The sequence below is a fragment of the Ailuropoda melanoleuca genome, chromosome 1 (genome assembly GCF_002007445.2).
Source record: "Ailuropoda melanoleuca isolate Jingjing chromosome 1, ASM200744v2, whole genome shotgun sequence".
Taxonomy (NCBI): domain Eukaryota; kingdom Metazoa; phylum Chordata; class Mammalia; order Carnivora; family Ursidae; genus Ailuropoda; species Ailuropoda melanoleuca.
The window spans coordinates 52,814,109-52,828,162 of record NC_048218.1 but is presented as its reverse complement, the minus strand read 5'-3'; the positions used below and the strand labels follow the sequence as shown (position 1 = coordinate 52,828,162).

General features: G+C 43.3%; 1 protein-coding gene across 1 annotated transcript in view; it reads left to right on the top strand.

Annotated features, from left to right (window-relative positions):
* The first annotated feature begins 869 nt into the window (after window positions 1–869).
* The window catches only part of GUCA1C (guanylate cyclase activator 1C), a 29,156-nt gene continuing 15,971 nt past the window's right edge, over window positions 870–14,054 (top strand). Inside the window, exon 1 of the mRNA XM_002928481.4 lies at window positions 870–1,073. Coding sequence (XP_002928527.1) covers window positions 870–1,073 — 204 coding nt within the window. The remainder of the gene's footprint in view (window positions 1,074–14,054) is intronic.

The following is a 14,054-nucleotide window of genomic DNA, read 5'->3' as shown; positions in this document are numbered from 1 at the left end:
GCAGGTGGCCCGCCAACCGCCAGCCGCCCCTGCGCGCGCTTCCGGAGCTCCCGTTCTGCTGTCTCAAGCGTGTGGGTCCGCGGTCCGTCCGCTCCCCCGTGCAGGTGGCTACCGCTTCCCGGCGCCCTGACACGGCGGCTCCCTCCCCCTTCGGTTTATCTTATGATATCTGTGCGCGGTTTCACGGCTCCCCGCTTCGTACCTCGATACTCAGCGCTGGAGATGTTCATTTGTAGAGATCCAGATGTATCTTCCTGCGTCTCAGGCTGATTCCGTGGATGTTCCTGCTGGTCTGGTACCTATCCAGCTCAACTCAGGGGACCGGCTGAAAAAGGGGTCCCCTACTCCTCCGCCATCTTAACCTCCCTCTAAGATTTTTTTTTAATCTGAGTTTATCTTCACAATATTTAGGTGTGAAAACGCAAATATTCTTGTTACTGTTTTACAGCTGGGACCGCTGAGCCTGTAATGTTTCAGTGCAGTGAGTGCGAACAAGGCCTCGAGCCCAGGCTTCCTGATTCCAACTCAGAGTTCCTTCCATGAGACCCCACTCCACTATGCAGGCATAATTTATGGTTGACAGTATGGCAAAGAACACTTTCTAAAATGTTGCCTCTGCCCTTCACAGAAAACTGTATCTCTGAATGGCAGTAAACGCAGTCCTATCAGTTAGCGATAAATGACCTAGTCCTAAAACTGCACAGATGAGTTAATCTCACTGGCTTTCTGTTCTTATTTAGCCCATAGCTGTAAGAGGTTTAGAGTAGCTCTCTAAAGGCATATGTTAGCTTAGTGAAGAGTGAGGAACTAAATCGGTAGGGACCTTACATGAAAACAACCTGAGAGAAAGTTGGAGACCGTGAATCACGATGGGAAATAGCGAATCCGTAGCTGGTGGTCAGACAGCAGTTCCTGCTAAAGAGACCTATGTGTGGTACAGAAAATTTATGAAGGAATATCCATCCGGCCTACAAACACTGCATGAATTTAAGACACTCTTGGGTCTGCAGGGTCTGAATCCAAAGGCCAGTCAACATGTTGATCAAGTCTATAATACCTTTGACATGAACAAGGTAAGACCTTTAGTTTTTATTTGGCTTTGGTTCTGCATTCTCCCCTTTTTGAAAATCTGAAATAGCCTGAGGTAAAACGTGTGCATCTCACTGAACAGGGAGCTCTTCAGAGAACCCACAGCTTGTAGGTAAGTGAGTCATTAAACACATTTAGCACAGACGGCATGAAAGTAATTGGGAACTAGCCTCTCCGCCCTTGGAAATGTTCTGCATGTAGGGAGTTATTTTAAAACCAAATTAAATCTCGGCATGGAATTCTAATGCTATCATTTAAACAAATCTAATAAGTGCAGATTGATTTACAAAGACTGTTTTCAAAGTATTTAATGCGTTGGTGACATTTTATAGAAAAGCAAATTACAGGAATCTGTTTTAAAAAGTGTGATTGCATCTAGATTGGCAGGTAAAATCAATACAAATTCGCCAACATGTTGTTTGTACTCAGAAGCTGGAATGCTGGAATGCTTTTTCATATCTGACCAATTTAGTTGGGGAAAAAAACAAAACAGTTTGGTTTTAAATTCAGATAAATTTTAGTTTCTAAAGATTGTGACTCAACTACTGTCTTGAATTTACTCATTCCTGAGGAGTTGCAGCACATTTAATTTTCAAGACTTGTAAAAATACAAAAATGAGGAAAAAAAAAGGAATAGAAAAAAAGCCAAAAAAGTAACAATCTGACCTAGCAGGCTCAAATTCTGCCTAATTTTCCTTGTGCGTTTCAGTTATTTTTTTACCTGTATATTTCAAAATGGGCTGATGCCATCTAGAATGAAAGGGAAAGGGGAAATATTACTCATTGAAAAACGATGACTTTCGAAGGCTGTGTGTGAGAATAGATGAGAAAGAAGTGATAATTCAATACAATTAAAACAATTGGCTGCCCATTGGGATGTATGGAATCTAGCATAGCCCTTTGAGCCCTTTTCCAAATCAAAACAAAAACAAAACAACGACAACAAACCAAAACAACGGATGACTTAAAAGGAGGTAACAGCCAGGAACTGGGGAAAATTAAGCCTGGGCAAAATTAACAGCTATTTTAATTCTAGTAATAGTGTTGGGAACAGATTTCTTTTAGGACATGTTCTCTGTTACCAAGCAGGAATGAAACACTGCTTGCTTAGCATGACAGTGTTATACCCTCCTCCTGAATTTTACTTCGTGTAGATGCAACAACAGTTCTGCCCCCAAGGAGCTCACAAATTAGTGGGAAAATGAGACAGATTCTGCTTTTGTTCATAATGTTGAAATATGTTCTAGATAGGCTATAAGCCGAATGTTTGTGTCCCCCCGCCCCCGCCCGGATAACCTTAAAAATAAAACTGCCAGTTACTTTTAACAGCAAAAATGGGATTATTTGGAAATAGTAGAGAATTGCAATTTTGGACAAGCAAGCTATGGCAGAACCATAGGCATGTCTGCAGAACAAAGGAGAGGAAGGAACACTCTTGTACGGAGGAAAGGGTAAGAGATTGGGAAGGCTTTTATAAACAAAAAGTCGGTTGGAGGAAACTGGCAGTTTGAAGTATAGTGGCTTTTCATTGTCTCAATTGTGACGGTATCTCCTCCGCAGGACTGTTACGGCGTGGGGGTAGGGCGCTTCTTTTCCTGCTGCTGGGGTAGTAAAGAAGCCTTAGCCACAGGCAAGATCCAGTCTCTTCTGGTTGGGTATGCAACTGACTAGGAGTGGTAGGGCACGAGAGCTCCCCCTGCTGGCCTCCTGGCTCCATTCTAAATGAGCTTTCCTTTTTTGTTTGTCACGCCCAAATTCATGTGTTGAAATCTAACCCCCGCAGCACCAATATGATAGTATTTGGAGGTGCGGTCTTTGGGGGTGATTAGGTCATGAGGGCAGAACCTTCATGGCTGGGCTTCGTGCCCTTATAGAGAGACCCCAGAGAAGTTTCTTTGTCCATGTGAGGACACAGTGAGAAGACTGGCTGTCCATGAACCAGTAAGTGGGCTCTCACCAGACAGGGAATTGGCCTGATCCTTGACCTTGGATTTCCTTGCTTAAAGAACGGTGAGAAATCAATTTCTGAGTGCTTTAATCACCCAGTGTATGGTATTTTTGTTACAACAGCCTCAAGTGACCAAGACAGGGAACTGTGTGCACGCTGGCATGCTGTCTGTCTCTGCCTACGTGTGTCTCTCTCAGCCCCTTCTCTCTGCCATCCTATACGTTTTGCTCCTTGTGCGCGGCTGCTGTCCCACTGTGCCCGCAGAAAGTCGCCTCTTTCACAGCGGAGGTCTGTGGGTCTACATGGCAGCTTCTCAGACTCCGACAGTCTTCCTGGGAGGTTAGAAGATGAGCTGTTATCAGATTTTTTTCCATTATTCTTCCAAGTAGCTGGTGACCTATCCCACGCCAGAGGTTTGGTTGTTAGCGCAGTGTTTGTGGAAGCACCGCTTGTCTGCGGTTCCTGAGTGAGAACAGGAACGTGGAAAAAGGAGCACTAGGCAGAAACAACGAAGCCTGCTGTTGAGGGGCGGACAGGGTTCAGGCAGGCAGCCTGTGCGGGTCTGCCACTGGAGTGTCCTCTCTGTGACAGCCACAGGACGGCCAAGCCCAGCTCAGGAGCTTAATTTAAATGACTCGCAAGTTTTGCTGGTATTCATGATTTATCGTAGAGATTTTGTTTGCTTAGCAAAAGCAAGTGAACCTAGGCAGTGATGATGGATGCCACACAAGGTATGGGGATCTTGATATAAAATCAGGGTGTAAAATGAGAAGAGTAAGGATTGTTCATTGTCAAGTGATAGTAAGAAATGATATGCAGTTATGCGTAGGAAAACAAAGCCATATATTTAATTAGATCAATAAAACTATCAGCTGTCCAGAATCCTGGAGGATTTACTCTTTCTGTGGAGCTCCTCTACGGTTTTAACTATTCTGGATGGAAATCATTCTAAAATGCACTTCATACTTTCCCTGCCTCCTCAAAGTGCCGGTAAAACATTTTTTGATATCAGAGTCATTTATTGTGAACGTTGGTTGTTAATGTTTTTGAAATACCATGAAGCACGCATGCCCATTGAAGTTGCTTGGGCTCAGTTTCCTAATGCTAAAAATCATAAAGATATCTGCTTTTGTTGTGTTTGCTTTTTATTGTTTTTCTCTTTCCCTGCTGTCAGACACACCTTTCCCAGCTTTCTCGTTCTTTGAATAATAATGAGCTTCCAGTCTCTTTTTACACTGTCATTTCTAACCTGGCTTTGGCATGTACTCTAGTTAACTAAACCTGTTGGAATCATGCTTAAAGTAGAAATAAATAGATCCTAAAGTTTTTAGAGCATAAAGTTTATAACAATTCCTTTGGCTGATCACACACCCCTGCAGGCATCTTCTTGTTACTCCTTAAAAGTAGTTAATTAACCACAGTTAATGCTTGAAAGGTGTCTGACACTGTTCTAGGAACAGTACGTAGACTAACACATTCAACATCACCGTAATGATAGACCTACTTTACAGTAGCGGCCATGATGTTGGCACCTCAGACCAAACCGGAAGGTAAATGACCAGGACCCTGGGTGCATTGCTTCGAAATCCCTCACAGTGTGCACTGAGTCCGTGCTTGGTTTTAGATTACCACCAGTTATTGAGTGCAGCAGAAATAATAAAGCCAACCCATTCCTAAGACACAGGATTCCTTTGTCAGCAGGCTTTGACTCAAGGATTCCCTGGTGGCTTTGTCAAACCACTGGTTTCAGGAGTGTCTAGGACACTTCCGTCCAAACTTCTTTTACACCCTCCTTCAGCTGGGTCAGATTAGCCCATTCAACCTTTCCTGACTTCCTTCCTGTATCATTCCAAATAGCAATTCATCAAATAAGATCTAGATTAGGATTAATAGGTCTAATATCCAATGAATGAGTCACAGGAAAAGAGCCCAGAGAAAATGTAAGATTATAACAAAACCAGAAAAATTTCTCAGACCTAGACACATGTTTCACAAGGGCCCAGCACAATAAATAGAAAGATATCAACCTACAGTATACGTGGAGAATTTTTTAAAAACAGAGATAAAAAGAAGCTCCTAAAATCTAAGAAGGAAAAAAATATATCTATCTACCGATAGATAGATAGATAGATAGATAGATAGATAGATAGATAGATAGATGTGTATCTTCTTTATCCATTCATCAATCAATGGACACTGTTGCTTCCATATCTTGGCTATTTAAATAATGCTGTTATAAACATAGGGATGCAGGTATCCTTTAAGCATACTTTTTTATTGTTTTTTATTGTCCCTTGATTTGAGTTTTCACCCAAACCAGGTCCATAGGTGGAAATTGGTAGCTATGACTCTTAAGTCTGTTTTTTTCTGTAATAATCCCCTAAACATCTCCTTCCCCCAATCCCCCATTATGCCATTGATTTGCTGGGGAAAGTGAGTCGTTGGTTCTGTAGAATGTTTTGCATGCTGGATTTTGTTGATTGCTTTCTTGTGCTCTCTAGCTTTCTAGTGCTATTGAGCTGTCTATTCTTCATATTACTCATAAACTGATATTTAGCTGTAGAAACTCAAATGTATTCAGATTCATTTGCTTGGCAAAAATACTTTGTAAACGCGTAATTATTGGTTGTCACATTTTTCTTGGATTGTCCATTAGGTTCCGGCGGTGTCAGACTGATAATGATGAGGTAATTATTAACTCCATGTAAAATAAGGAAGTCCGTAATTTTGGTACACCAGTGGGCTATACAGAGAACAAAATTTACTAGTCATTAAAATTAAACTCTTGACTTTTAAATTGACCTACAATTGTGAAAGTATGGAGGAAGAACTGTGGTGTGCTGGGAAATGTTTAATAACTATTTCTCTGGGGTGGTGGGGGGAAGCCCTGGTAACCTATACTGATTTCCATGGTGTAAATACTCCCACCGTGGCCAGTTTCATGCTACCAGCCATTTAATAGTTGGCCGGCAAAGTTCCTGAAAATTTAACAATCAGCTCACACCTCAAGAGAGCATCCCAAGCTGAGTGATTGAACCACAGGTGCTTCTCTTCTTCTATCTGCCAAACCCATCTGGTGTTCCTGTCACCCAGACCTCCAGCCATTCTTGGCCCTCATAGAGCAATGTCCTCTCCCCCTTCCCATTCCTCAGAGTCTTGCAATTCTCTCTTCTTTCCAGAATCCAGTCTATGAAATCTTGATCTAGTTTGGAAGGACCCAAGAGAAACTAGAGAAAACTGGCTCTAATTATGTATTCTTTCAAATCTTTTGTTTATGGCATAAATTTTATGCTCTGAATCCTAAATGACTTAAACTGTTGAAAGTCAAGAGCTAAGAATGAACTTGATTTCAGCTTTTCTGCTACAGTGACTTAAGTCTTAGGCAATGAATATTTTCACTGACTGTGGGAGGGCTAGATGATAGAAGGGATTAGCAGGAGCAGAGTCACATCCTTAATACACCACATTATTATCCCACTGCATTTGCAAATATTTACTGTGCACCTGGAGGCATGGTGCAAGGAACGCAGACACAAAGATGCATAGGAATTGTCCCCTATCCTCAAAGAAGTTTAACTCGTGGGATGGCAAATGCATCCTCAAGTAATAAAAGGTAGTAAAGAATCAAAGACTGGGAGAGGGCAAAGCATACTATTTAGTTGCAAGGATCTAGATGGGTCTCAGGTACTACAGGGCTGGTTTTAGACCCTGCGCAGGGATATGATTGATGGGCCAGCCTCTCCCTAGACAGGCAGGCTGAATGGAGGGGCAGGGGAGCTCTCCAGTGTCATGCCTGCAGGACAGGCAATGATAGAAAAATCACACTCACGTTTTGGAGTGGTGTGGGGCTGGGGGTGAGTAGGTAAGTAGGTAGTAGACATGACTTTCTATACCCCCAAAGAGTTTACAGTCTAGTTGAGGGTTAAAGTTATGCAGTGACTAAATGCCAAAGCGTAAAATAAGGCAGTATAACAAACTATAGCAGGCCTGCACTATTTACGGGGATCCGAAGATGAAACAGAAGCTAAAATGTAGAGTCAGGCAAGGCTTTTTGGAGAGGTTGAGGCACTTTGGGACTTTGGAAGAAGGGAAGAATTTGAATTATTACTAATAAATGCTAACACTGAACACTTCTGTACTAGTCACCATTTTAAGCACTTCACTGTTTTTAGATTCCTCACTGCAAGAATATATATGTAGCTACTGTTTTTCACATTCCCATTTTCCCAGTGAGGGGACTGAGGCACAGAGAGGTTTAGTCACTTGCCTGAAACGACACATCAGAGTTGGAACGCTGGCTGTCCGACTCCAAGGGCTGCACCATAAATTGCTTTAGCAGAGGAGTTGAGAATTTCAACGAAGAGAACAGCTCCGCTAAAAATAGCAGGTAGGAGAGAGGAGGGTATGTGGGGGCCTCACTGGGGCAGAGGGTGACTACTAGAGCAACCCTGGCAACCGCACACTTCGGGCGTCTCACTGGTATCTCTAACGCGTCCGGACAGCCCGTGGTTTTGCTGCATGCGTTCTCCCGTCACAGCTGAGCAATGAGGCACGCCGGGCCCCAAGATGCTGGTCGTGACTTGCCCGGAGAATCTCAGGGCAGAAAGCGAGCCCTCGTCCCTCTGGCTCCCGCTGACATTCTTACTCTGTGATGGGCACGAAGGTAAATGGATGGCGCTCTAGGCCACATCTAGGCATCTGGGCTTTATCCGAACAGAGTGCCGTTGGGAGCTCCAAGATCGAAAGTGCTCTGCCCCTTGTAAGACTCCGAGGTCTACAACCGAGAGAAAATGGTTTCTCTGAACTTACAGGTTTGGGAACTCAAACCAAAAATGGAGTGATGGTTTAAGCCAGAAAAGCTGTCATCAGCACTAGGATACATTTAAACACTAGGAGAAAACAAAACAGGGCAAGTTTTCAGGTTCTTTAAGTTCGCCTCCTCAGAAAATCTTGAGCATCAAGAAGGAGGGAATTGAATGATTTCTTAGAAACATGGGTGATAACTGTTCCAGAAAGAGACGTGGTTACGGGTAAATGGGAAGCTGGAGAGGATCTGATAGAGGACTACTAACATATGTGCTAGTTTATCCATAAATATGTTCACAAATCAAATCTTAGTGTACTAGAAGCCCTTGCTATTTTTAATGAGCCTTTCCGTGACTCTGTACTATGAAGCCCGGGCCACTCCAGGGCAGTGGAGGCACTGCAGGAGGGGTGAGGCTGCGGGGCTCCTGTCCCAGCTCTGACTCGATCGCTGTGTGTAATCTTGGACAAGGCTCCTAACCTCTCTGTGTCAGGGTGGTCAGTTCTAAAACTGAGATAAGATGTGTCCTGCCTACACTATCTCTGAGCGCATGTGAAATAACGTAGGAGAAAACTTTGGGAAAATATGCAGGATAGCCCACCATGGGATGGTGCATTTATCTGTAAAATGCAGATAACTCTGACCCCAGCCGCCATGGGTCTGATAACAGTGAAGATTAACTTTACTCTCTATCAAGCTCAGATTCAATTTCCAAATGAAAGGGTGTACCTCCAGGTGCAGACGTTGCTTGCCCACCATTTCTCTTCTTTCATTGACCCCAGTGCTGTAGATGGTCATTTGTGCTGTTTGGGGGCACATTGGCCCCTTCAAATGGTTCCCAGTCACAGAATGAAATCAATTAAATGGGAATCATCTTAGAGTTTCAGCGGTCTCTTCAACCCGGGACAGCTGCACGGGACTGCTATAGCTTTACTTGAAATTTGCAAGTCACCTCTGGTGAGCTGGTTCCATAGCTTGTCTCTGTGTGAGAACCCTTGAAAATTGGAGCAGGCAACCTGGCTTTTACCTTGTGTCATAATTGCTGCTGTTCATTAAGCCCCCAGCTGCCCTGCAGCTTCTAACACTATCAGGTTGTCTGGCCTGCAGGGTGACCGCAATTACTGCGGCTCTTCATAAGACACATTTACTAGAAACAAATGACCATCTATAGCCCAGGAGGCTGCAGTCCCTTAAGAGGAAAGACCAAGCCTACTGCTTCGGAACGACCAACTTAGAAGCTCTCGGGAAGCATTTGTTAGTGATAATAAAACACCTCATATTTGTTTAACACTTTGTAATTTACAAAGGATTTTCATATTAACATCAATTATCAAAGTGTTGGTTGAGCTTCTCACAGAATTTTACCTGTTAAAGACATCAGCTGTACCTGCTGACATATATCTAAACTCATGTATTTGAACAAAATCTGTCGGAACTGTGGTTCTCAAATCTGGCTCCATATTAGAAGCACCTGGGGCTATTATTAAAATGACCACTGGCTGGGTCTCCACCTTAGCCCCACCGAATCAAAACAATGTTTTTTTGTTTTAAACTGCCAGGCGGTTTGAATGTGCGTGCAGGTAGGAGCATCACAGTTATGCCAGAAAGACCACTGTCAAAGTGCTAGAAAGATGGGCTCTAAGCCCATTTCTGCTACCAAGAGCTTTGTAGCATGGATACATTTTAAAAAAGCACTCTGGGTCCAAATCTATTAATTCAGAGGCAGTTCCTCTGACTGTTCTTTTAGTTACAGTCATAGAGAAACAGCCTTGAAGCAAGTAATACAGGTATATACGTCCCACCATCCGTCCCGCCTCTGTTTACCTCTTCTATTCGGTAAAGACTCAAGGATCCAGGTTCTTCCATGGGAAATAACGCTCTTAGGAGACAGCAAGCTGTCTGAATTAGGGGAAGGCTGGATTTTATATCTGTGACAATATTGCTTAGGGAGACACATTGGCTACTTAAGGAAGTTCCTTGCAAAAGGCTGCCTTGGCTGTAGTCACTGGTTTGTCTTCCATAGTTAGCCCATTCAAAAGTGATCAAACTCAGACAATTGAATTGCCTTCCCCCAAAGCACCTGAGATTGGCTTCTAATTCACGGTGGTCCAGACACCGCTGAGCTGGCTGCATGCTGGGGGCAGATGCCCAGGGCTTCCTGATTGGTATCCAGGAAACCTATTCAGGACTGTGAGCTTGTTTGATAAGAACGAGAAACCCTTTGTCCCAGAACCCTTGAGTTTTGTATAGTCATGGTCAAGAACAACTGTATTTGATCTGCATAAGGATCATGTTATAGAACCGACCTATCAACCCAGCAGTATATTTCTCATCTTAAAGAGCTGAGTCTCTTTTCAGGATGTTCCAGCAATTCCATGGCTGATGGAGATTAGGTTTGCTGTTAGTAAAAGTGTCTGTAGGTGAAAATGGGCTAGTTCATATATGCTGAACATAACTTTTCTCTTACAGATTTCAAAAATTCACAAAAGTTTTTTAAAAAGTATTCATATGCATTTGACAAAATTGAGATGGCCCTTATATTGCCTAGTTTTTTGGCTGTTCCTAAAATGCAAATTAAATATCACTGACGATTACTGATCAGTCATATAATGTGCTTATACTAACTGTCTGGGTTTCCTTACTCTGACCATCTGAGCAGACATTTCAGTTCCTGTGTTGCTGCTGACTTGCCAAAGCTGCTAAAATGCCATTGGAAAGTGTCACATGTGAAAGAATGAAAACATTGAAATGTCTTCAGGTTAGGGGTTGTGGCAATTCATGAATTTTTCACAGATAGTGATTCTGTGAAAAGTAGAACATTAATGTGGTGAGAGGGGATAGTTTTAATTGGGATAGTTTGGAGAATTTTTGTTGGATTCAGATTGTTTTCCTTATAGGGTACATTAGAACAAATGGGGTCTGACCCCTAGTTCTTGTAATAACAACCCTCTTTCTATGGTCTTGGTGTCACTAGACCCCAGGACACTGTGCTTATTGGTATATATCATTCAGGGCCTTTTTCGGGTTAACTGAATTCAGGAATGTAAAGCACAATGCTTGGGCTGTGTGTGTAGCAAATTTTACATCAGCATCAGTAGTTGTCATTGTCCTCGTTAAGGAGGCCTCCTGGAAGAGAAGCCCTAAAAACTGATGCTGGACAACTTGAGGTCAGCTTCAGAGAAACTGCTACAAAACTCATGTATAGACGATCTTTGTGCCTATGGCTCTAAGGGCCATTCAAAAGGATCAGCAGAGACATGTGAATTACAAACCAGAAAAACCCATCTGATTCCTGCTGCCTGTTCCCACACCATCCGATGATGCTTTAAGCCAGACATCTAAAAATCTTCTCACCGGCAGCTCTCAAGATTCAAGACCCTGGTGTCTCCCTGCCTGGTGTCAAGACTCCCTCACTGCCGTAACTTCAAGCTGATGGATGATCCTGTCTGCTCAAGGAAACTCCCATATGTTATCAACTCTAGACACAGCAGCCTCAGCCTTCCATAACTCCTATTAAATTCCCAACTTACCAACGTTGACCCACAGGTAGGGACATGTCTACACCCCTCATTCAGCATGAAGCAGCTACTGAAGATGAGACCTCCACTCAAATGCCAAGGATTTGTCATTGTCGATCTGTCAGGGGGAATGTAGAGGCCACTTTGAGTCAATCTACTTGGACAGTGGAAACCTGAGCAAGGTAGAAAGGCCCACAGTGACTCCCAACCCCCTGGCTGGATACAACAGACACATTAGGTGACCCACCTCAGAATGGCCGTAGGCCCTAGCTGACAAATGGGTTACTTACACCAGGACACAGGTCTCAAAAAAGGAAAATTCCATTTGTTCCCATTCCTCCTCAACTTTCCTCTTTTAACTCCAGCCCCCGCCACTGTCTCATGGCAGTCTCTCCCTTACTGTCCTGCCCACTGCTACTTTGCAGTTTGTTCAATAGACTTCTATCTCCTTTAAAAAAAAAATAGCTGTCATTGTCATTATGATTATTATGATTGTTATTTTTACTATTATTTGCAAATTAAGGACTATTTCTAGAACTAAAACTCCACAATTTGAATCTATGAAATGAAGCCAAGTTCCCGTAAGGACATTACCCAGATTATAAATTTGTGGCTCCATCCCTGGGACAAAACTCCAAAGCAGATATCTCTGAAATGTATTGAGATGACATTTCAATATCTGTTTCTGGGGGCATCTCAGGCACACAGAGAGTGATGCAAGACCACATTGGCATATCAGATGATATCTACAGTGACATCTTACCTGGGCATTTTACCAAGTGGGGAGAATGGAGGGTTCAGTCAGGGCTGCAAAGCATGTGTGAGGCCCTGAAGAGGGGGAAGTGCTGAGCCAAAGCAAGACCGGCCACACAGCAAAGGGACCCTGCAGAGTCATAGCCAAGAGCGGAGCTGAAGACATGACAGATTTGGCTATACCAATGTGTGGGCTTCAGGTCCCAGAGGGCCAGCTGGGGAAATTTGCAGGGAAACGTAGGAGGGCTACTATCTCTGGGGTGCTGGAGGCTAAACCCTTGGATAGGGAGAGGGGGCTAAGGTTTCTAAAACGGACAGAAGTGTTCATCAAAGATACCAAGGAGCAGGAGAGGCAAGAGCAGAGGGAACACCTTTTGTCCTGCTGAGCCAGGTGGCTGTGCAAGCCAGGTGAGGGAGGTCTGGAAGTGGTGGCCCCAAGAGTTCTCTGGGCTCACAGTGTCTCCGAGACTCAGCAACTCCCACCACACAGGCCAGCTGTCCCTTGGGCAGCACCGGGTATGCAGGGAGCACAGGCGCCAAGGTGTGGTACCTTCAGACATTGGGTCACTTACTTTGTACGACTGTATTGCCAAATAGTTTACACATGTGAATCCGGAACAGCACGCTGCACTGAATGTGTTCCATCTGTACGGACATCTCCTCCAGAAGGAGAACTCGGTTGTAAGGCGTTTTGAGGGCAGTAAATACTGGGTGGAATAAAGAACAAAAGCCTTAGAGTAAGGCTGACTGAATTTAAATCCTGGATCCACTGTGTCCTAACGTTGTTATTTGACTAGTCTGTTTAGCCTCTCTGAAAATCCATTTTTTCCTCTATATGCTAAGAATAATAAGGCCGCCTGTCAGGCTGCTGTTAGAATTAGAGATGATGCTTGGAAAGTGACTAGCACAGTGCTTGAAATATATATATATATATAGTAGATTTTATAGCCTTTATACCTAGTAATAAATAATAATTGTTTAATATGCATATACATCTTATGATTTAACTTTCTATCTGCATTTCAAATTGATCATATCCTGAAAGCAACTGTGATTTACGGCAGGTTGTGAACATTGCCTGGAGATCATATATTCCACTTGTGGATTTTCTGCTGGATAGAACAGAATAGATTTTGTTTTCCTTATTTTTTACTGTATTAGACTTCTAAAGTTTCATCTCTTTAATGGTAGAAAGAACAAAAAATCATATATTTTTTATCTTTTTATACTTTCTTTATAGATGTAAAAGGTTTGCCTTATAGTTCCCATACATTTTAGAAACCACGAGAAAGCTTGAATTCGAAGTCTCCAGATGTTTTTTCTCTCCCTTGTTTTCACCCCCTCTACAAAATGATTCATAATGTATTAATGGACCGAGCTCCCTTTGGAGTCCGAGAAACTGTCATGCTTCCATATCTTGGCCCTGTTTAACTCTTCCCTTTAACCCATTCCGTCCCAAGAACATAACGTATAAATCTATAAATGTGGGGGGATTCACATTATTTTTGTACACATGCTCCCAGACTCCCCTTTCCGAGGCTCTTGAGAATGGTTTTGCGTATGCCCAGTTTCCTCCCCGCCCTCAACCTCAAAGGAGGATCCTGCCATTGCCAAACTAACGTTTTAGGATTTGTGACGCAGAATTATGAGACAAATTGGGAAAGTGAAAGGCTGAAGGGTTTTCATGCTCTGGTTGGCCACAAAGGCAGTGGGCAGGGGAGGTTGCTGAAGATCAAGCAGCAGGATGTATGTGCGGGAGCAGCTGAGAGAGGAAGGGGGTGTTGTGAAGAAATCCATACACTTCTTGCAACTTGTGTTTGTTCCAGAAATGAAAGTAAAGACTTGCTGTTAGTTTGACATTAATTTTTTATTGCTAGGCTGTATTTGTGTGCCTGTGTCATTCTGAGACTGGACCATGTGGGTCATACTTTTCCTAATTAGT